This window comes from Oryza brachyantha, chromosome 12 (genome assembly GCF_000231095.2).
Source record: "Oryza brachyantha chromosome 12, ObraRS2, whole genome shotgun sequence".
Taxonomy (NCBI): Eukaryota; Viridiplantae; Streptophyta; class Magnoliopsida; order Poales; family Poaceae; genus Oryza; species Oryza brachyantha.
In genome coordinates, this window is record NC_023174.2 from 6960413 (window position 1) to 6983769 (window position 23357).

The 23357-nt window shown below is 39.9% G+C and overlaps 2 protein-coding genes across 3 annotated transcripts; both read right to left on the reverse strand.

Moving 5' to 3' along the window:
• Window positions 1-7378: 7378 nt before the first annotated feature.
• On the reverse strand, window positions 7379-9764 carry LOC102719912 (50S ribosomal protein HLP, mitochondrial-like). Its single transcript, XM_006663887.3, has 4 exons — window positions 9651-9764; window positions 9245-9311; window positions 8563-8666; window positions 7379-8024 (listed from the first exon to the last, which is right to left on the reverse strand). Exons 2-4 carry the CDS (start codon window positions 9276-9278, stop codon window positions 7650-7652), a joined length of 513 nt encoding a protein of 170 aa, XP_006663950.1. The 5' UTR covers window positions 9279-9311; window positions 9651-9764; the 3' UTR covers window positions 7379-7649.
• Window positions 9765-13861: 4097 nt separating this feature from the next.
• Window positions 13862-21158, reverse strand: LOC102720193 (alpha/beta hydrolase domain-containing protein 17C-like). 2 transcript variants are annotated; one of them, XM_040529363.1, is made up of 5 exons: window positions 20641-21158; window positions 18355-18391; window positions 18021-18257; window positions 17861-17908; window positions 13862-14725 (listed from the first exon to the last, which is right to left on the reverse strand). In XM_040529363.1, the coding sequence occupies exons 1-5, from the start codon at window positions 20940-20942 to the stop codon at window positions 14216-14218; spliced, it is 1134 nt and encodes a 377-aa protein (XP_040385297.1). In that variant the 5' UTR covers window positions 20943-21158; the 3' UTR covers window positions 13862-14215. The 2 variants fall into 2 exon arrangements, with proteins under 2 accessions (XP_040385297.1, XP_040385298.1); XM_040529364.1 differs by lacking the exon at window positions 17861-17908.
• Window positions 21159-23357: the final 2199 nt, after the last annotated feature.

Here is a 23357-nt window from a genome sequence, read left to right on the forward strand (position 1 = left end):
GTACGACCCTGGGCGAGTGGCCTGTTCGTGAAATACGAATCGGTTCACCAAAGACGCGACCACATGACTCGGTGACGCGCACGCCTGCAACTTCCACAAACGAGATTGTTGCTTCAACAAAGAACAATTCTTCAGGGACCCAAATGTCCCCAGTGTGCAAGGCGGGGTCGCCATCGACTCCGGTTGCAGTTCCACTCAATGTAGCCCCTAAAAAGCTAGGGGTAACATCTTCAGAAAATTCCCTAAGCATATTAGGGGTTGCGCTCTCTGAGCCGATGATGGTGCTGCCTTCATCCGCACCGACAGAAGGGGTGTTGAACCGCACTTGTCCTCTACAGCCACTTGACAAAGGGAAGGCCATAATGACAGTGGAGACGGGCGACACGGGGTCACAAGGCGCAGCTGTACCCGGAAAAGTCCCATCAAAATCACCGAGTCAACTTTGAGCTGATGCACCCGAGTTCATCCCCTCATCGGTCAAAAAATCCAAGACGTCACGGCGCAGGTCAAAGAAGAAGCATACACTCCAGTGGGAGGGAATATATCTCTCTCTTGGTGATGCCCGAATGGGGCATGCTGATCCAACAAAGACACCATCTGATCCCATTTCATCAGCTACCCCCGTGCAGCGTCCTTCTATGCAAGGATCATTTTCACCTGCATGGGACAGACGTCGACGTCGCAATGCTCGCCACACTTGGGTCAATTTTCCAGTGGCAATTGACTCACGAGAAACAAGACGTCAACGTAATAAAGTGTGTAATGAAATCATAGACAAGATTATAAATGACCGCCAGAGAGTTCAAACTGAAAGATTGGATGATTTGGCCTCATTCATTGAGGCAAGCATTTGCTATACTATGAGGGGAATGCTCCCAGGGGCATCTACATCTGGTAATGACGTTGGTGGTGCCATTATGAGGCGCGCCGATATACTGGCTAGCTAGCCAGAGTATCAAGAGTTGGTTGACCAAGAGCCATGGCGGCAGACCTACGTCAAGCAAGCTAAGCGTGTGCGCGCTAGGTGAGCAGAGTACAAGCAAGGAGAGTTGGCTGCACGAATAAACTCGGCATGTAGCAGAAGTCGGGGGGAATGTGCTTCCTCATCAAGCCAAGGTCATACGGGATAGGTAGAAAGCTCGGTGGCCCATGCATCGAAGGAAGCAACAACAACACTGTCCCCTTGGCCTACCCGGAGGAGAAGCTCAAGTGGAGCCTTTGAGGTTTTAGCTTCAATGCCGGTGGGTGTCACAGTGCCGGCCAATAGCACCGGCGATGAGTCATCTACTTCGACACACTTTAAGAGAAAGAAAGCTCAAAAAAATGTTGTATCGGGACATCGTCCTGTGACCCGTAGTTTTAGAAATTCTGATGCTAGTTACTCAGGGTCTCATAATCCCCTGTATGATGCGACCACATCTTCTGAAAATGAAGTGGTTGAGTCAAATACCCGTGAGCCTCATCAAGCTCGCGTAGAACAAGTTCTCGCGACAAATGAAACTCGCTCAGTGGAAGAAAGGCTGGCTCAACGAACATTAGGTGCTCTAGGATAAATTTCCTTTTTTTGCTTTATAGCATTCATGTAATCTTTATTTATTTATGTTGGAATTCTTAATCAGGGGTTTTCTCCTCGGAGATGTAATTAACAGGATTTTTATGTAAATGTATGAATTCTGGAAGTAATGAACTCACATTTCTAATTTTTATTTATTTTTTTCTCGCATTTTTAAATTAAATTAAGTTGTCTCAAACGATTGGCGGAAAATAGATCCCACCGTAGGACCGTTCCGATTTTCCCGTCATCACACACGGGTTCTATTTAAAGATATTGCCTAAAACAAACTCTAATATTTACATATATTGCTTTATGCAGATTCTATCTGGTTCCTGAATCTATCTGCACCGTTCCTAGGCCCAATCAGACTCTTCTCACTGTCCGAGTCGACTTCCATCGGCTCCATCCGAGTCGCTTTCCAATTGCTTAATCCGATTGCCTTGCTTCCTGTTCGAGTCGGTTGTTTCTGCTGCTTTTCTCTCCAACGGCTATTACCAAATTCTGGCATTAACAGCTTGCCAGCATGTTCATTGTTTGTTTAGAATTGAAATATATTTTTCGAATTAGTTGAATTTTCGGTCCTAACCGATCTCCACTTATCCCACTGGCCTCATCTTTTCTCTCCTCGTTATGCTTATAAGTCAAATTTAAATTTTTAGTCATAAATTTAGAGTTAATTTTAAAATTATTTTTTAACATAGTTTTTTCGGTCTGTCTTTTCAAATTTCAAGGAACATAAGTTTTATTTAAAAATTGTTTTCAATTGCAGACATATCGTTAACCTCTGTTTTCACGAAAAAGACAAACAATGAGTCTCATACAGGCTAACATAAACGTGATATAAAAATACTTACATGCAAATATTATAATTTTATTAAAAGTAGCTCTTTGTTGCTCAACCAATTGAACAATTCTCATGAAGTATAATATGACCAAGGTTGAGAGTGCCATCTGAGATTTGACCACTAGTAAGCAAGTCTTGTCTATAGATTAATTAACCTTGACCACCGAGTGCTTTGCGATGACAACTTTGACTTCTTGATTTGGGAACTGAAATTAAAAACATATCCAAAATTTGTGTTTTGGATAGCTAACTATCCATGAAAATGCCGTTGAGAGTTGAAGTACGCTAGATATGATTTTCAATCATGTCAATATTTGTCTTTCTCCAAAGTCTCAAAAACTAGCTTATATGAAATTGTTGCCAATTATCTATTCATTTATATGGTTATACACCAAATCAGCTCTGCTTTTATATCCTAAACTTGTATTATTTGGATCTCTAAGGCCAATCTACTCGGAACATCTGCGGCCAATGAGGCTGCATAAATATCCGAAGTTGGTAAGAAGAAACAAGCTGTCATCAAAGTTGTGTGGCTTCATTTGTTTTCTTAGATGTCACCCCATTCGTATGCCCATAGAGGCAAAAAACACACACTGTTGATTCCAGATCCGACAGGCAGGGGAGTCGTTGGGTCACGGAGAGCACCACAGTCAGACCTTACCATGTTCGGTATGCACCCTACTAGCACAACGTTAGTTACCCGAAAATTTCGCATCAGATTTTTTGGGTTTTTTAAATTTTGGATTCCAAAATCAATACCCAAAATTAGTGAAAAAAATTCTAAGAGCATCTTCAACAAGAGGCTAAAAACCACTACATTCGTTTCATACTGTAAGTCTTTTCAGCCTTGCCTAAATTCATTCACTGGTGAATGTATATAATTTATATATTTGTCTAGATTCATTAGCATCTATATAAATCTAAGCAATGCTAGAAAGACTTATATTACGAAAAGGAGGGAGTGGCTCCTAATAATTCTGGATTGGTATCATCCCAAAAACTATTAGAACCAAAAATCACCCTTCTCTCCAACAGTGGCTCTATAATTGGTTCCCAAATTTTTTGAAATGGGTCACGTTAATCTTCTGTCTCAACTAAAATTGTTGGTATTCTACTTCATAGTAAAATGCTAGATATAATTATTCTGCTTGTGTGCACAAAACTTTATGAGCTAGTATTTCAGTGTGCTACATCAGTATATTTTTCAGGTTTGCAATTTACGCTGAGCTACATAATAGAACCTCTATTCAGGCACATGAACTAGCTGGATGGAGAGGGAGGGAGTGGCTGTAGATGGAGGGGAAGGTGGCGGCAGTGGATAGGGAAAGACTGCGATTTAGCACGCGTGGACGCAAAAAGAAGATGGCGCCAGTGAAAAAAACCCGCGTGAATTGTTGCATTGGGAACCCCCAGTAGAAGGCCAAAATTTGGCTCAAAAAGTACATGTTCTTGGGGTTGCTAAAAGTTTGGGAGTGTTTTTTGGCATCTATTGGAGTGTGTTTTTAGCCTTTAATGCCAAAATTTAAGTTTTGGAACTCATATTAGTCTATTGTTGGAGATGCTCTAAGACCTGATATTTCGCTTACCCGCAAAATCATGTTTGGATTTCGGGTTACCCATTATAACCCAAACAGTGCTTGGCATACTAAAAATAGATATTCTGGATGTCTTTTGGCACAAAAAATAGTAGTGATTCAATGTCATTTCCTAAATAAACAATATTGTTTCAGCAATATTTCAATTATAAGGCTACACAAATTGTCTCAAGCTACACATTAAACTGTTAAAACAAGATATTGTAGGTTGTACGTGACTTCTTGCCTTCCTTATGCCTTCCTTATGGGCTGCGTGAGTGTGGGCCAATGGTTTTACCTTTTGAGTTGGGCTCAAACCAAAGAAAGCAAGAGACTATTTCTCATATTTGAGGTTAGTCGAGTATTTCGGGTACCAGAGACACAAACCCAATTAACCCAGAATAAATTTGGGTTTTCAGACTTGAAACCCGAAAATACAGTGCGGGGTCGGTTTTTTCAGGTTCGTCGTTTTGGGTTTTGTACCCAGAGCTACACCCTATCAAGGGCTTCAAAAACCGAGTATGTCACGTAGGTCAACGCTAAAAAGCTGTGGCACAACAAACTTAGGAATTATGCCAGCAAACAAACTTCTACATCAAAAAAGTAGTCTAAACATGAATGAACATGTGTTTTGTGCTTTTAGTGTGGATGGGCCTAAGGTAATAAATAGCGGTGGTAGCGACCGCTATAGCGGCGCAATTGCGGTATCGGCCTACTTCCGTTATCGCTATGAGGTAACAGGGCTAGATGTAGCGGTCTGGAACTGAGCGACCGCAATTGCACTCAGCGGGCCACAATTACAATTAGTGGACCGCAATAGCATCCGCAAAATGACTTAGTAGGCCACAATCCCAGTAGAAAATACGTATGTAACCCTAATCCTAGCCTATGGCTTTACTCCCGTCTTCTTGTATTCCCATCTAATCGCACTGTCATGACCCATGAATACTATGTCGCTTGCCCATAGATGAACACCGGCGAGCCAACCGGACGTTTGGCGGCGAGCGGCGACTGTTGTGGTTCATGGTGAAACAAGACATTAACTTTTAAGTGCACTTAAATATCTGTTTATATTCTTGAGTTATAAGTTTATTGTAATTTATCACCAATTTATTTGTTAGTTGCTTTGTGAATATGTTAGAAAGTCATTAGTCATCTACACATAATCAAATATATGTGGGATTATCTAATACCGTTATTGGAACTTGGCACCCGCTATAGCATCCGCTATCCGCATAGACCCCAATCCGCTACCACCCTGCTATTCGCTATTTAGTACATTCAATGGACCAATAGAATTAAGAAAAATAAATCAGAGCCATGTGTGCGATCTTGTATGTTCCCTTCAGTTAATTAAGAAAAAAAATGTCACGATAATCTCATGGTGATTATGATAAGTGAAACTTTGTAATGGAGTTAATATGCCCAAATTACTGTAACTCTACTTTAATCGACATGTAATGGGTAGTTTTTATCATCATGAAGAAGATATGTACTGTAAAAGTTAAAATTGAAGACCTTTAAATAGTATGTACAGAATCCTATAGGACTAAAAATTTTAGATATATTTTAAGAAACATAAAATCTCTGAAATATTCTTTTTCTTTGTTACTTTTGTATGAACAATCAAGTCTTTGTGCATCCCCTAATTAATGCGTGATATAGAAAATGTCATTAGAGATGATCAGTTCAAGAAAGAAACATACTTTGGGTTGGGATGACCAAGTCGAAAGTTGGTACATTAATAGGCTAATAACATATCATCATGTTAAATTCATGCTAAGAGATATGGGCCCCCCTTTGCCTTCAAGTCTTGTGAATTCTTCACCGTTGGATAAAAATCCAACGTTTCACACTGACAGCAGTAACTCTCTCCTAATCTCAATGTCCTTCCCCCGGCCCACGCACGCAAGTTGCAGTCGCGTTCTTGTCGCCGCCGCCGCTGCCGCCCCCCACCAAAGCTGTTGGAGTAGGAGGCCTCACGCACAAATCTTTAAGGGCCCATTTGTTTCAAAGTATTTACAAACGAAAACAAATTATATATAGAGAACCAAAAGAGCAAAAGAACATGCGTTCGCCATTTGTTTCAAAGTATTTGCAAACGAAAACAAATTATATATAGAGAACCAAAAGAGCAAAAGAATAAGTGTTCGTCTTAATTGTGCACATATACGGATGACAATTTTCCTCACAGGAGCCTGACCCTACGAGGCCAAGGCCAGGGAGGATTTTGGACCACGTGGACTTGAGGCGGTAGCAAGGGATGGTATATACCCACGGGCCCATGGAGCTATATTAAAAAATATAGTATATTTTTGACCCAAAAGTCCTTACTTGTATCTAAATATAGTCATACATAAGTGGAATAAACCCTACAAAAAGGTCACCAAACAGTGTTCCCTCGACCCTGCCTCATTGCGGGCGGCGGTGACGACACAGGGATAGGGACGAGGGATGATTTCCCCCCTGATATCTAATTCGAGGCCTGGGCGGGGAAACAACATTAGTGTTGAGGCCGAGGCCATTCTCATTCGACCCAACCCTAACCCGCCCTATTGCCAACCCAGCACACATAATAAGCATATATTATATGGACCACTTCACTCCTACTACTACATCAGCCTGGCAAATAAAACAAGCATTCAAAATAGTTACGTGCATGCTGATATTGACATCTTGAATGCTCATGTATATAGTCCCTTCCTATTTAAAATTATTAATTGATGTTTTGGTCATGATTTTGCAGTAAATATGAAAAATAACAAAGATTTGAGTCTAAAAGATACATTAAAGTATATCCCAACTCGTCAGCACACAAAGTCTTCCTCTATTGCAGATGAAGACACCCATCATCATGAATAAGCAGAAAGTACATCCATTTTTTTCTGTAAAATCTTCAATTCGATTATCCAAACATATTCCTAGGTTCAACCAGCTATTTTCTGTAAAATCAATTCGATTATCCCAACCTATTTAGTGCTTCATGAAAAAGCAGTCACAGTAGATTAAGCTGCAGCAAAACAAGTGGCATAATGTGCCTCCATGGACACAAAAATAGCATGAATGAACAACACCACAGCAAAACAGTAGGACTAACAAGTAAGCAAATTACAATACAAAAAAGAGCATGTAGGTCTGGGCATCATATTTCCAGACAGGAGGAAAAACTAGAAGAGAGATGATGTGACCACAAGGAATGGAACACAAGTATAATGACAAATTGCACTATAAAACATTCATGGAGGGAAAGAAACAAGAAAAGCTTTCCCGCTTATCTTATATAGCAGTGACCAATTTGTTGGAACTAGAGGATTGGTCACATGACATCTGAACTGAAATAACATATATGTGAAAAGAAGCTCTATCTTCTAACATGTTACAGAAAGATAATGGTAGGAATAGGGTACACATGAACTGAAATGCTTTGGGATAAGAAAACAAGAGGCACGTTCTAATTTCAGTTTATTCACAAAATATAAGCAATGTATGTAGATATCAGATGTTAGCCATTGGAATGGAATGCAATAAATACCAAGGTTAAATGGCAGTACAAAATTCAATTTGTGAAGGATTGACTACATGCCATTAGTTTCATTTACTCCTTGTAGGGTACATTATTGCAGACAGCTGATCAAAGAAAATGAAGCATAGTCTTGAAAGCAAACCCATGTTCATCTCAAACTATGTGCTCAGCCAATGCTAGGATCTTGAGATGCTTCTTTTTTCTGAGTTCATGGGGAACAGGACCAAAAACACGAGTGCCAATCAGCTCGCCTTTGTTGTTCACAAGAACTATAGCATTGTCATCAAATTGGATCTCACTGCCATCGTTGCGTCCTCGCTTCATAGCAGCACGGACAACCACTCCATAGACCACATCACCTTTCTTGACCTTACCACGGGGCTGTGCTTCCTTGACAGATCCAATTATAGTGTCCCCAAGCCTTGCTCCTTTCTTACCCCTCAAGGACTGTATGCACATAACACGCTTGGCGCCAGAGTTGTCTACCACCTTGAGGTTGGTTCTCATCTGAATGAATGTCCTGATTTGCTGAAACCAGAATGAGAGCAGGAGTCACAATCTTTTTACTACAACCATAAGGATATAACTAAAATCAAAGAACTGCAATTCTATCAACAATCCTGCTATCTTAGCACTACGTAGCAGGCCACAGAAATTCCTTCAGAAAACATGCATTCTCTACTTGGTATTAAGCCAAAAATAAACAGCATCCATAAAGATAAACATGTAGGGTAATAATATATAGACCAATCCTTCACTTATTCTAGTGAACAAACCCAAACCTTGATCTTGACAGAGAGTGATAGGACAGAAGGTATTCAATTATATCATACAAAACTACATCACAGTGAAGTAACATGCTGGTCTGCTGGGTCATGGGTTCACTGGTGAATACAAAAGATATTTGTCCAATAATCAATTTGAGTTTTCAAGTTGCTGTAAGATGCAATATTGCTTAAAAAGCAACATGTTCATGAATTGGCTAAAAGAAGTAATTTTCAAAAACATCAAGCATAAGGAAAGGCTATGGAAATGTCAAATATTTCTGCTTGAAAAATAATCATACCTGACAGATAGCATCACAATGAGATGGCCTCGCCACAGTTTCAACAGATGAGTTACCAGCCCCAAATAGATTGTTCCCAAGGCCTCCCATCAAGGTCCGTCCAACTAAGTACACAAAGAACAACCATGTGCAATAAGTTCATTAGGTCAGCATTGTACCACAGCGCCATAAGGTATAAGCTATCAATAGCCAATAGAAAGTTATCAAGAAGAAGAAAAAAAATCAAAACTGAACTGCTCAAATGTAACAGACAAAAGCTCTTAAGGTATAAGTTACTGTTTTCTTCTGTAATTAAGGAGCATCAATCGCATCTACATAGAATAAACAATTTTATTTTGCAAGTGTTTAAGTGCTACAAATCAATAATCACATCCCACCAGATGACAGGCCCCAAAATTACCCAGAGTTGATTAAATAGGCTAATGCAACCTGAACTGGTTAAGGCCCAGAAAAAACCTAGGGCTATCAGCCATAACTTTTGTCCATGGGTTCTTTTTGTTAATGTATTAAAATGAACAATTCGAAAGAACAAAAATAGCATATATACTCTAACTTTGCATGTAATTACTAACCCGAGTCAGGTGCTATCGAGTAGGCCACACAAGCATACACGAATTGTCAAAGCTGAGAACAGAAATGCACGTTTACGTAAACAGAATCTTTGAGGCACCCATATCAATACCTGATGAACATCTCGACCTCAGGAATGCTGCCATTTTCTTCTTATCTTTCTCTTTATGAGAACTTTCCTGCAAAGCGAAAACAGCGAATAAGCCTTCAACATGACCTAATTAGTAATATCAAATTAGCACAAACTGATTCACAATCCCAACAGGAACAAACTGCGCATCTAGACTATAGGAAAAAAACAAAAAGCAAATACTAATCCTCCTCTCGCGCGGGGGGGATGAGCAGAAAACGCATCCAAAGCTCCAAACCCAACACCAGATGCAACAGAAGCAGGAACAAGAGGAAGGGCCGTAGAAACCACTCAATCTGCACGCTCGCACCTCTCGAAGTCTCGAGTGGAACCGGACACAGTACCAGGCGCAGTTCCTCCAGAAGCGAGGCGGGGACGAGACGCTCACCTTGTCGAGTCACCAGAGGAGGGGAGCGGGTGCGGGTGCGCGACCAACGAGGGAGCACGGCGCGGTCGGTCGGCGAGAGGGTGGCCGCGGCGGCGCCGTTGCTGCCGAGCGAGCGAGAGAGAGAGCGAGAATGAGAGGGGGAACGAGATAGCGCTAGGTTGGGCCGGGACGGGCCGGAAATTCGACGGCCCAAGAATCACGTGGGTCCAAACTCAACTTACACTGATAATTGTTTTATATTATATTATACTAGCTGAAATGTCCTTGTTTTTACAAAGGATAAAAATCTATCATGTTATTTCTAGAATAAATAGAAAAAAAATTCATGAAATATGTGGCCATCTTTTTTATATAGGAAATATCCATATCAATTTGATTTTATATGGATATCCATCTAGATTTGATTGATTTTTAATATTACGAAGTTAAGGGGGTAAATTGTAAAAATGCAATGGGAGTAAGTGGGCTTTTATAGTAGTAAAGATATAATATGTTTTTCTCTACTTAAGTTTATCCATTGGACCAGTATATATATACTTTATATTTGTGTCTATATTTATTAATATTTATATGTGCCAAAAAATATTATAATATAAATAAGTTAAGAATAATATAAATATTCCTTTCAGCTTTTAATAGATTAGTTCGCTGGCTTTTAGACATGGGTTTGACTATTCATTTTATTAAAAAATATTTACATAACTATTACTCCATTTTTTTCACATTAATAGCTAAATACCCATGATGCAATGGGTTATTAAAATTAGAAAAAAATATGTTTAATTGGTTGAAACAAGATCTCATATGTTTACTTTGTGTTTAAAAGTACGCAAAAAAAATATTTCATCTAAAAAAATTAACATTTTTTTTAAAATTAAGGGATAGTAGAGTTACACGAGTACAGGGAGAAAATAGAGCATTCACCTATATTATGCTAGTTAATGACCCACCTCTTAGCGACGGAACGATAGTCGTGGTCGAGGGTTTTAAGCATAAGCTCAAATCTCATGATTTTATTTTTCTTTGAGAAGTCCAATGCACCATATCACTCTTCGTCTCTCTCTCCTATATGGTGCACTGTCCACGACCCCGTAGCAAATCCGAGTTTCAATGCCATGGCCCTCCTCCAGATTGGTAGCTGTCCGTCCTCAAGGTAGTCATCTCTCTCCATCCTTTGATTCTAGGCCGGGCCCCCCTCGACACCACTGAAGGTTCAACGATAGCAATCACACGGGACGCAGTGGTGCTCTTCTTCATCTTCTTCTTCGTCAACGGTTGCTTGTCAAGCAACTAAGAGAGCATCGCTACATCAATGGAGGTTTATCCCTGACCTCGTGGATATGCTTCTCGCTTCCATAAGTAGTTGCTTGTGTTTTCTTGAATGTTGAGCCTCTGTCTACAGTTAACTATGGCTCTGTTGAAGTCAGGGGCGAAGCTAGAGCGAAATAGAGGAGGGTGCCACGGGTATCTGAATTTAGATCGAATGAATCGATATATGGTGAAAATTCATAAACTTTAGTTAAAAAATTTTTTGAACGGGCCTTCATACATGCAGCTTCGCCACTGGTTGAAGTTGAACCCAAGCCCCATAGATGCCGACAACAAACCAACAAGAAGGACCGGATTGTCTTTTCAACTTATTTTTAGGCCCATTTTTGCAAATTGTGAAGATGATTTGTAATTTGCCCTCCTCGAGGGCCTGCTTTGTAAGACTGGGCTTGGCGGAGTCAATGGTGTGTCATGCATTGCTACTCATGTAACTTAATCTACTTAAATAAAATGCATGAGTTTCTTTAAAAAGAAAAACTTTACTTCTCCTCTCAACTCTATTTATAATAATGTTTTTCCTCTAAAAATTCTATGAATTTCTGGTGGAGTATCCGGATAACTCATTCGAGCATTCGATAAATTAGTGTGTTTCAATTCTTGCAGGATTGCATGATATGTCATCATATCATATGTTTTTCTTGTTCCCATGTTTTTCAAATCCTTACATTACAAATGAGCCCTTATATGTTATCATGTGCAACTTAAGAATATGTTCAGCCTACTATAATATCCCTGAAAATGTTTACTTCCAAGCATCTTTTATATAACTAAAATTTTCATTTTTAGTCATGTTGTTCATCCAGAGGAGAGAACGGCCGCCCAACAGTAAACACTAAACCCAGTTGTACATTGGGGTCATTCACAAATACAATTCACCCTACATTCAACAAGATTGTACACTCTCAAAAGACCGGTAATTGTTGGCCAAAGTCTCTCGGTTTCATAGTAAGCTCATAATCTCAAGATTGTTGGCCAAAGTCTGCAACTGAATCCACAAAATCATCACCCCCATCATTTCGATTATGCTTATGCCTATAAGCCAAAAATGAATTTTTAACCTTAAATTTGGAGTTAGTTTTAAGGTTTTTTCATCTAAATTTATTTTTCAGAATAACTTATAGATCACTAAAAATACGTATATATAAATTTTATTAATAAATTATTTATTGTTCGTAAATATATTAAAAACCCCAGATAATCACCCCCTAACTCTCAGACAAATTGTGCGGCAATGCCGCTTTGGCAGCTGGCCAGCCAATGGACCTGAGTAGAGGGCACAAACAGGTATAACCATGTTCCCAAGGAGACTACTCAAGTAAACCTGCAACCCTGAGAGCAGCCTCAAAATCTTCCTCGCTTCTCCGGTTTCAAACAGCCAGTACTGTAGGCTTTGCTTAGAAATTTCTGGATGAGTTACATAAACACCTAAAAGATACTATACCTCAATTCCAAGAAATTATATCTTCTAACAAGACATTCACCAAGGAAGCGGAAATCAAGCTATTTAGGAACAACTCGAACGATTTTCCCTTCAGAAACAAACATAAATTTTGCACGTCTACTCTTGTTAGTAGTAGTAGTAGAGAAGAAATCGTTGAGAAAGGTTTTTCATTTGAATCATGCAAAAAAACAAAAAAGTTTTCTTAGTTTCTGGTACAGTTATTTAAAGAATAGATAGAAATAATATTGCGTCCAATAGGATTTGAACATATACCAAAAGTTTAGAAGACCTCTGTAATTGACGCTTTTTTCATATTTTCTTCTTTCTTTTATTTTTTGATGCATATATCATAAAGAAGGAATATGGAGCGGGCAATGGGAATCGAACCCGCAACTCCATAGTTATGAGCATTGTCTGCTACCAAACAGTTCTATCATGTTAAACTAAAGAGCAAGGAACTATTGGATAAAAGGGGTTGAATACGCCCCTCTACCATATCTATACAAATAGAATAATCCATTTATACAGAATGGTAAAGAGGGCTAATCTATAATCATCAATTCTAGAAATCCATACAATACAAATACGAAAGGGTATTTTATCCTTACCAACTGGATCTTGTTGCACCCAGTAATAAAACATGCGTAAACCATTTCTCGAAGTATGTGTACGGATAGCCCAAAGTCTCGATAGTTAGCTCTTGGTCTTCCGGTCAAAAAACAACGTCGATGAAGGCATGTGGTGCACTGTTACATGGCAAGGATTGCAATTTTTTTCGTATTTTCGTTTTTTCACTCAAACTCAAAGGGTAAACTTTGCTTCTTATCTTTTTTTTTAAAAGATCGACGACAAAATAAAAATATAAAGCATTTTAGGGTCCTTAAAAAGATATCATTCGTATCTAACCGTTCTAACCGTCCGTCCAATAGGGTAGGATCGAGCTGTGTAAATTTGATTGATTCTTGAAAGGGAAAGAAAAAAAAGCCGAGGGGATGATCAGGTGTCCACTTCCAATTAGGAGGATCCGCGAGTTCCATCATTCACAGTTGCACGTCGACTTAAAATTCAAATGTAGCGGTTAGACTTAAATTTAGCCAAGACTAATCTCTGTGCGATATCAATGATCGATATTGCTCTCACATTACTCGACCAAGCAAGACTTGGATGCATCAATTGCTTCCCTCCATTTTTTTTCTCACAAAATAACAAAAAGGAAAAACACTTCACGTCATTATACACGAATTAATACTTCCCTAAACAAACACATATAACCCTTTTTTTTCTCTCTTAACCAAGTAGATTTGTTTAACTATGATTATTTCCTGCAGCACACTATAGGTTGTCATCAGCTAGTCCTGCTGCTACTCCTTTGCATTGCCAGAACTGTATTAATTTATATTGTACCAATAAGATCACCAACAGGCAGGATAAAGGAAATCCAGGAAAAAGATAAAGATGGCAGAGCAACAGATTGTAAATTTATACACAATGCTGCCATGGACTAGTCCCAACTTTATAACAACCCTAACAGAAACAACCATTTTGCTAAAGACCAGCATACAATTCTTCCACCACACAAACGATTACAAAGTTCTAAACAGAGACAAACAACATTGTCAGCAATTAGCTAGCTCTTATCTTCTCTCCTTTTTTGTTTCGGCGAACCAACTCTTATGCCACACCTTCCATCATCACATGGGTGAACACAAATAAATACACAAGTAAACCCCCCCCCCCCCCCCCACAAAAACAACCAAGCCCCATGTATACCTTGTATAAGATGTTAAAAAGGTTTTTAGCTGGCCCAAATCCGGTCCAATCTATCGATGCTCTTCCTTCCGCAGTCGAGCTGTTCGATGTTCTTCTTCGGCCTCTCAAAGATGTCGATGCTTCTCCTCGATTTCTCCATGTGATCGAATGAGAACTTTAATTTGTCCGTCTTCTCAACATTGCTATATCTATGCTCAACACCTCTCATCCTATCACGGGTTGGCCTTGATTTCTCCCTTCGGTCTGTGCTTTTCCGCGAGGGTTCAAAGAAATCAACACTTTTCCGCGAGGGTTCAAAGCAATCAACACTTTTCCGAGAGGGTTCAATCCGGTCCAAATTCTCCCTCCAGGCATTCCTTGGGGATGGTGACTTCTCTACTGAGTGTACGAACTTCTTGAGGTGTCGAAGATATTCTGGGAAGAGCTCCAAGTCACAGTGCTTCCCTCCCTTGAGCCATAAAGGCTCATATTTCTCTTTGCAAAGCTCCCATAGTTGCTTACCATGAGACCAATCAACCACTTCATCAGCAGTTCCCTGCAGATGTGAGGAAAGAGATTAAACTAACAAAAATATTCTTGCATACATGCAGGATTATGCAATTACATGATTTCAATTAAAGTTGACATTGGTGTATCAAGAAAAAAATTAAAACTAAAACCTATAATTGTCCCATACAACATATTTGCTTACATAATTTCACACGAGATAGTTAACATCTTGATTGTCCAATTTCGATATTATGGATTCTAGGATGTCAATTGAAAAAGGACATATGGTATTAGAAAGCCATGTCCATGACTGCTACTGGGTCAAGCCCCACATTATTTACAAGTTAAATATGAGAAGGTACATAGAACCCCAGCTTATATGTAACATCAGCTCAACTTATATAAAATTGGAACCAATCTGAATAACCAGCTGGCCTTGGCACAAGCAAGGCATAAGAAAAACAAAAGAATAACCAGCAAACCTTGGTCCAAAAGGAAAACAGAATAACAACCGACCATGTAAAGCATTAACCATCCGTACTCTTAAAATAGCTGGTCTATAGTTAGCCAGTCAATCATTTACAACTACTGGTTTGCAATTTGGATTGGGGAAGTTGCTAAATCCTTCACTTCAGTGGAATATCACCTTACTCAGCTGACTGTTCTGAAAATTGATGTCTTTATTCCCAAAATGCAGAGTTTGCAAATACTTTTGTGTTTAGAACGGACATTGGACAAGTAGTCACTATAAACCAAACGGAGCTAAATAAATTTGGGTAATTTTTGGAACTGGAATTTGCATAAGCAGCTGCAATACTATTTGTTACTTAGAACATTACTAAAGCAACATATTTTGGAGGATTCTAGAACACGCTACATATTGCAAATAAGAGAATTTCCTGCAAGTCAATGTGTGGCATAACAGAGCACATGCATACAGTACATAAAGAAGGCAATCACATTTTCTTAGTTCATATTTGCATGATATAAATTCATGTTTGCAGGATGCTCGTATAACCAAGAGAAATATGTTTTCCACATTGCCACCTTTGCTGCCCCACCATGAGAGAGTTGCCATTAAGAGGCACCATCCTTGATAGCATTTTGCACATACAACCCTCGATCACCATCTCATACATCACACTTGCCTAACTGTTTTCTATATCCATCCATCTCTGTGGAGAATATCAAGGAGCAAAGCCAGTCGCAATGGGCCATATGTTGACAAGGGTTCAGGGGGGACGTTTTGCCTAGTAGGTAGCATACAAAGAAGCTGTAGCACAGAGCCATCTTAAGTCATGAAACATGGAACTGTGTACTAGGAGCAAGATTTGGGATGGAATGAAGTGACTCAAGAATGGAAATTATTGACAAAAACGGTGGCAATCAAAGAATATGTGCTAGCATAAATCCCTGCACAGCGCAAATAGCATGATCTCACTCGCATGGCGGGGTCCCGGTCAGTCTCCAAGTGTGACTTGGACAGCAGATAGTCCATTTCCATGTTGATAGTAGAGTGATATTGTTGGATGGTAGTACTTTCCTGTATTGTTGCCTCACATAAACAGTGAGATATCCTTAGAAGGGAGTGTACTTCAAAAAGGATGGAACCCTCCTGTCAAAGTCATGAAATAGCCTCCACGGCATACACAAAACACCTGGCCATTTACAAGTTGTTAGGCCACATGGCAACCAACATTGCATTGCCTTGTAAGTTTGGGGAAAGATGAAATGGGATTTTGTGGCAGGATGGACAAGACGGTCAACATTAGTATGGCAGAAACAAAGGACCCCCACCCCCAAAACAATAAAAAAAAACAATCTCTGATTCCTCACAAAAATCCCTTCCACAGTAAGCCCTCCTTTAAGCATAAAAAATAGTACATCAGTAATAGCCCTTAAAAATCATATTAAGCTGTCAGCTAGTTAGTGTCTAGTCATCAAGTTGCCATGCCATCACAGACCTAGAGCCATCATCCTGACTTCCATATAAGTCTGTGGGTGCATCTGTCCATATGCCCCAACGTGGAGGCAGAGAGATAAGTCTGTGGGTGGTGGGGTTGGGGAGACCAAACCTTACACTTACAGTCACCGTTGCCAACAAGATGGGTCACTTAAAGCAGGAGCAACTACTATAGTGCAGTAAATGACGTGCCATTGAATTAATGACGTGCCATTGAATTAAGAACAATAAAAGAGCACCTCTAGTCCCTAATTTGCATGCCTTGTTTCTTTCAATATCAATGGTGCACAATAAGAATGTGTTTGAGCTTCATTTTCTTTCCCATTTACAGTCCTCACGTAGGCAGATTACTTCAGCATGGCAAGAACAAATAGCATAAATTAATAGAGAAGTATTTGCGGGTGCGTGCAAGATGATATGAGCATGGCTGTTAAGGCAGTAAGGTGAGGTAAGGTAACCTCACCACGCCTTACAGCCTAAGCATTAAGGCGTATGGCAAGGCAACATATTAAGCAATAAAAAAATAGAAAAAGAAGAGTAGGACGAATAAATATGGGCCAGAAGTGAAACTGAAACCAAGCAACCACTACACTGTACTGTGCACTTAAGTTCAGCCCAACAGCCCATTTAAAGACCACCAACTAGGTACCTTTCCTGTCTTGCCCTAGAACAGAAGCCCTAGCAGCATTGCTCCCTCTCTCAGAGCAGCCACTGCCACACTCTCGCTTTCTCTTCTCTGCAGCACCCTTCTCTCCTTGATCTTGCTAGTTGCTCCATCTTCTCCTCTCTAGCAGTCTCATGCTATAGCAAGCAGTGATATTGGTGGCTCATGGCTGAGCTGCACACAGGCAAGAGGCAGAGCAGAGAAGGGGGAAGGGAGGTTGCTGGGTTATGAGGGTCAGAGGAGGAGGATGGTAATACCAAAGTGACGCACAACTATGGATGTGAGGTATATGTCCTATTGAATTGATGCCATACAATGATATAAGGCAACTATGTTGACTAATCATCAACTAATTACGCTAGTAGTCAACTAGATGATTGAACTATTGGTGGTACACTTAATTGACCAACTTGCTAGTCATTAAAACTATCAATCAAAGCAGTACTTAAAAGAACTGGACTGAATTACACAGGACTTCATTTCAAGTTTGGCAATTGCTTGTTCAACAAGTTCACATTCTGAAAGAAATTAATGCATGACTGAGATGCACTTACATGTATAATGAGCACAGGACAGGCAACCTGAGGGATTTTATCAATATTCTGGAAACCAATGGATAACGAGGGAAAGTTAAGTGTTAATATAGAGAAAGTACAGCATACAAGAGATAATAGACCAAGCTAAATCAACATTGAATGACAAAGCATAACAAACCTTATATATGTCAAACCAGTAGGTACGCTTCACAGGATACATAACTCTCAATCCTGACAATATAGGACTGTGCAAGACAACAGCTCGAAGTCGATGCAATCGACTAGCCAAATCTACTGTGGGTCCACTTCCAACAGATTGACCATAAAGAATTATTTCTTCTTCCTTGGCACCAAAGTTTTCAATGAGGCATTTGTAAGCAGCCTCTATATCAGCATAAGTGTTATGCTCACTTGGCTGAAAGCAGAGAAGGGGAAAACTGAGTTAGCCAGCTTCAGCATGTTAATGTCATGTAATATGCATTACTCACAACAAACTTCAGCAATCAGCATACCTTTCCTGATGATTGTCCATATCCTGAATAGTCGTATCTGCAATGTTCCAAAGGCACTATTAAACCCTGATAACAGGAAAATTACAATAAGAGTATCTGCTGTATTAGATGCAACACAAATTCTATTTCTTGAGAAGTGAAGCATTTATGTTCAATCAAGATCAAATGATTTCCTTTGTGATACTCTCGCAAAGTAGATCTCAAATCCATAAATTGAGACCTACTAAAAGTGTATGGTAAGTCTATCCTAGTCAAAAATATCTATTTTTGAAAAGGGTGTGATGGGATAATTGTTTTGTTCAAAATGAATCTTCAATCTTATGTACAAAACAAAGGAAGACAATACGAAGAAATCCCTCTATTTAGGGAACTGCTTGGTTACAAAAAATATGATTAAGCACAGGTTGCTTCAAACAAACTCCTCATATGATGGGCACAGGAATGAAACTAATAAGCTTTATAGACCAATCATTGATGGCCACGCCAAAATGCAAATGATGAAAGCACTAGTGAAGTATGTCAAGAGACAATTAAGCAGTACCAAGGCACACCAGGCCACATCAAACTCCATGAAACATCACATTCTATGTCCCATATCATGATGAGTAAGGACTGCAGTGCTAGATGCGGCATAAATGAAAGCTAGTGTTGCTTGAGCCCCATCAAACAGTTGTAATAATTGTAAACATGTGCAAATGAAGATTTGGTATAAAATTATCATGTGGGACTCATCCACATTTACAACCAGATTTTTAGTGACAAGCCATCCACAACACAAATTAATATAAAGATTCTCAAGATAAGCCAAGGTTTCAAGCATCCAAGACATCCATTACATAGCTAGTGACTGGCATTACTTCATCCAAAAATTGAGGTAGAATGCCAAAGCTTACTCTAAGGGTAAATTTGATGAAAATTCAATCTAGCTCAGGAAGGATGTACCCAAATGAAATATTCCAGTGATACGATGCATTTAATCAACTCTGCAATAAGAGCATAACTAAGGACCCTGACGGATCAAGGACTCATCAGAATAGTTTTCTGTTATATTAAACAAAGTATTGGTCCATTTATAACCTTAATTACATTGTCCAGTAGATCTGGAATCTTAGCTCCTGTAAATACCAGGTATTCACCACAGAGCGGCATCGATGACCCCAAACGAGTAAGATTGAGTGAACCTTCACAGACACATCACTTTACACAACAGGCTACTTGAACAACAACGGATCATAGATTTTAAATGAAAAAAAAAGGGAGCAAATTTGGTATACCAAATAGACTGAACTTCTGGCTGATATAAGAAACGGTTTATGTTTCCCGGTGATGTAACCATATAGGTCAACTTCTAAGAAAAGTGCGTGTGTATAGGTGAAAGCAAAAGCACAAATAATTAAAAATTAAAAACCAAAAATCAGTATGCAGAAACACCAAGCCGGAGCGCCAATAGAGCTTAACGATTATTCGCTAAAAACCAGCAGTAAGCTGGCATTGTTGCAATTTGCAACACAACAAATATGCCCAAAGCCGACAAAGAAAAGATCACCAGATCACGCCGATTGGCGTACACAAGATATATCTATTTTAAGAAAAGCTGCAAAACCAAACCCTAAAACAGGTAGACAGGATCTTGACGGCGCAGCTGTTCAAAGCTGGACCTGAATACTCTAGACTGTAAGCGAGGAGAAAGAAAATAATAAGAACAGACTAATAAAATCTTGAGATGTAAAAAAACAAAGCTCCAAAGAAGAAAGTGAAAAGGGGAAAACTAAATTAAAGCAGGGAATTTTTTTATCGCAAACCAGAAATCATATAGAAAGTCCTAGGAAAAGTAAAAGAAAAAAAGAAAAATTATGAAAGGCACAGCCTGGTTGCATCAACTTTACCCACAAAGTAAACCCAAAACTCGAGGCATCCATCCCACCATCATAAATCACAACGTGTATATGCCGAATTTTGCGCGATGCTTAGTGCGGGAAACCTGATGAGAAGGAAATGAACATTCCGGAAGAAAGAATCAAAATTTCTCAAAAACTGGGACTACCTGCCTGAAAAAAAAAATTAATAATAACTCATCGGTTTCCTATGCGAACAATCGCAAAAATACTGAAAAAAGGGGAATTTTTCACAGGAGGCCATCTAATTTCCCATCTGGACATAACGAATCAAGAGGGTGCAGGCGCGCAGCCATGGAGGACGACGCCCAACCCCCACCACAGATCACGCAGCCATGGAAGAGGAGAGAAGGAAGCGACAGGAGGGAGGCATAAGCAAGCGAGGACGGACCCGAGGACGTTGACGCGTAGGTTGAAGGAGAGGTGGAGGAAGAGCTGGTAGAGGTGGCCGAGGTCGGCGGCGTTGCCGTGGGAGTAGAGCAGCGTGGAGGCCGCGTCCGGGTGGCGCACGTAGACCGCGGCGACGGTGTTCCCGCGGCGCGTGCGGAGGCGCAGCACCTCGACGTTCTCCCTGTGCGGCTGGCCGCTCATGGTGGTCACCCCCGCCGCCGCGTCCTCCACCAGCGCGTACGACGGCGGCGTCGGCGGAAAGAAGGCCATCTTCGCCGCCACGCTCGACGTCACCCCTCCCATCCCCCCCTCGCCGCCCGCGTGCTCCCCTCCCCCTCTCTCTCGCTCTGGTCTCGAGGGGAGTCAAGAACTCGTGGGGAGTGGAGAGAGAGAGAGAGCGGAAGGTGGAAGAAAGAGGGAGAGGGAGATGGAGATGGGAGCTGCTGTTGCCTTTTCTTCCTCGTTCTCGGGTCCGTTTCTTTTCGGTTTTTCTGCTTCTTTATTTGTTTGTGTGTGTGTGTTTTTTAATTTTCTTTTTCCTCGCGGCTCGTGAGGTGGTGTTGTTGGGCTGTGTAGCCCCTTTTACAGACTGGTCCTCCTAAAATTGCATTTTTTTCACAAAGAAACCTATGGTTGTTTTTGTTTTGTTTTTCAAAAGTGTGCACCCTGCCTATTATTGAAGGATGGACCCTTCTAGAGGGTATTTCATAGTATGCGTTTAACTATTTAGTGATGAGCATAGTACAGCACTAAACGAATTTAGAAAAATCAAATTCTATGCTACCTAAAATTAAAGACATTTATAAGATTTAAATTTCGTCTCATAAAATAAGCATTTTGCGTTGATTTCCATGATTTTGCTATACTAATGTTTTTACATCCAATCATGACCCTAAAAGGTAATCTCAGCAACTCAAGATTCAAAATCTGGTCATTGAAACTAAAAGAGATTTTTTTTAATTAAACCTTATTATTTGTTAAACAATATAGAAATCCGTGTATTTTAAAACAAATGTAACATACCGCTAGAAACAAAAAGATCACCGTCTTCACCTAATCAATGAGGGCTGAGTGAAACAAGTTTTTAAAATCTAAACTCTCTTTTAAATAGGTATGTCTAAGATTTAAATTTTGATCTCATAACCAGGGTTGGCGTTACCGCGGTTACCGCCGCGATAACCGCGCCCTCCGCGGAGATACGGTTTCGGTAAGCCGAGGTAACCGAGTTTAAATTTGAGAAGAATTTAAAAAATTTAAGAATATTTAATGAAAAAATATATGTTGTATATGTTGATATATAGTGTAATTTTGTCAAAGAAATTAATGAAAAAATGTATTTTCGACGTAATTAAAAATCATAAATAAAAATTTCGGGAAACAAAATTAAAAAATAGCCTATTACAAGTAATATTTCATAGGAAGATGGTTAAAAATATTTTGTGCTGAGTCATTATTAATTTACACTGACACTAGGTACATAATGTTGAAATACAAATATACAACTATAAAAAATATGTATGGAGAAAAATTATACGTACAAGTTAGTACATACATAATAATAGTTTTATTCGTAATAATGGATAGAAGGCATAGTTATGACACATCAATCAAAATAAAGTTTTACTTGTTATTGGTGTGAATTATTTGGTAAAGGGTGATATACGGTGTATATTTGTATGTTGCAACTTGCAATATCAAGAATTTAGAAAAAGTCATGTAAAAATTTTCTTGTTTACCCTATAACATGTCCTATTTTTTATATGTCATAAATATAATCACAAAATATTTTCCTATTTTTCATGTATTTTTTTAGTTTTTTTAAAGTTTTTTTTTGACATCACACCCGCAGTCTCCTCGTGGTAAACCGTGGTTTTGGGCGTAAAAACCGTACGAAAAACCACGGTTACCGCGGTTTTCATGCGCTATTTCAACAAGTACTTACCGCGGTTACTGCGCGAAACCACGCGGTAATCGTGCAAAACCGCGCGGTAAGCCGTGAAAACCATGCGAGTTTAAATTCAAATTTTTGAATTCAAATTCATCACGGTTTTTACGATTACCGCGGCAGTGCGGTGCCGCGGTTTTGACGGTTTGCACGGTAGGTGAAACCCTGCTCGTAACCACTAAAAAGGGTTTATATTTTCATAAAAAATTGTAGCAGGACGTCTGTTTGAAAAGTTTATAAGTACAAGGGGTTGAATGGCAAAAGGTTTATGATTGGGATTTGTGGGGGGTGGGGGGGGGGGGAGGTGGGTGGGAGCGAGCGCTTGGGGATGGGAGAGCACAGCACCGTGCGGTGCGGCGCGGTGCCGGCCCGGTCTGCCTCGAGCCGGCCGATCAAATCGATCGATCCACCACCGGGGCGAGCCGTTTCAGGTGCGCGAGACCGGACTCAACCGAACCGAACCGAACCGGGGCCTGCTGGACGGTGCGGCTGGCTCGGTTTCACTCGCACCGGTTCGTGCATGCAAGCAGCTGGGTAAAGAAGAGCAGTAATAAATCAAATAATAATGGGAGTAGAGCTGTACACACAAGTGTAGTGGCGTTACGATGTGCTGTTAAAATCTACTAGTAAATGATTTCTAAATTGGGAGCCATGTTTTCAAATTTCAATACTCTGGTGATAACTACTGTTTAGCGAAGACTAAGCTGAGTCAAAAAGATTATTTTTAGTTATTTTAATAGTTAGTTTTTAAAAATTAAATTTATTAGATTTAC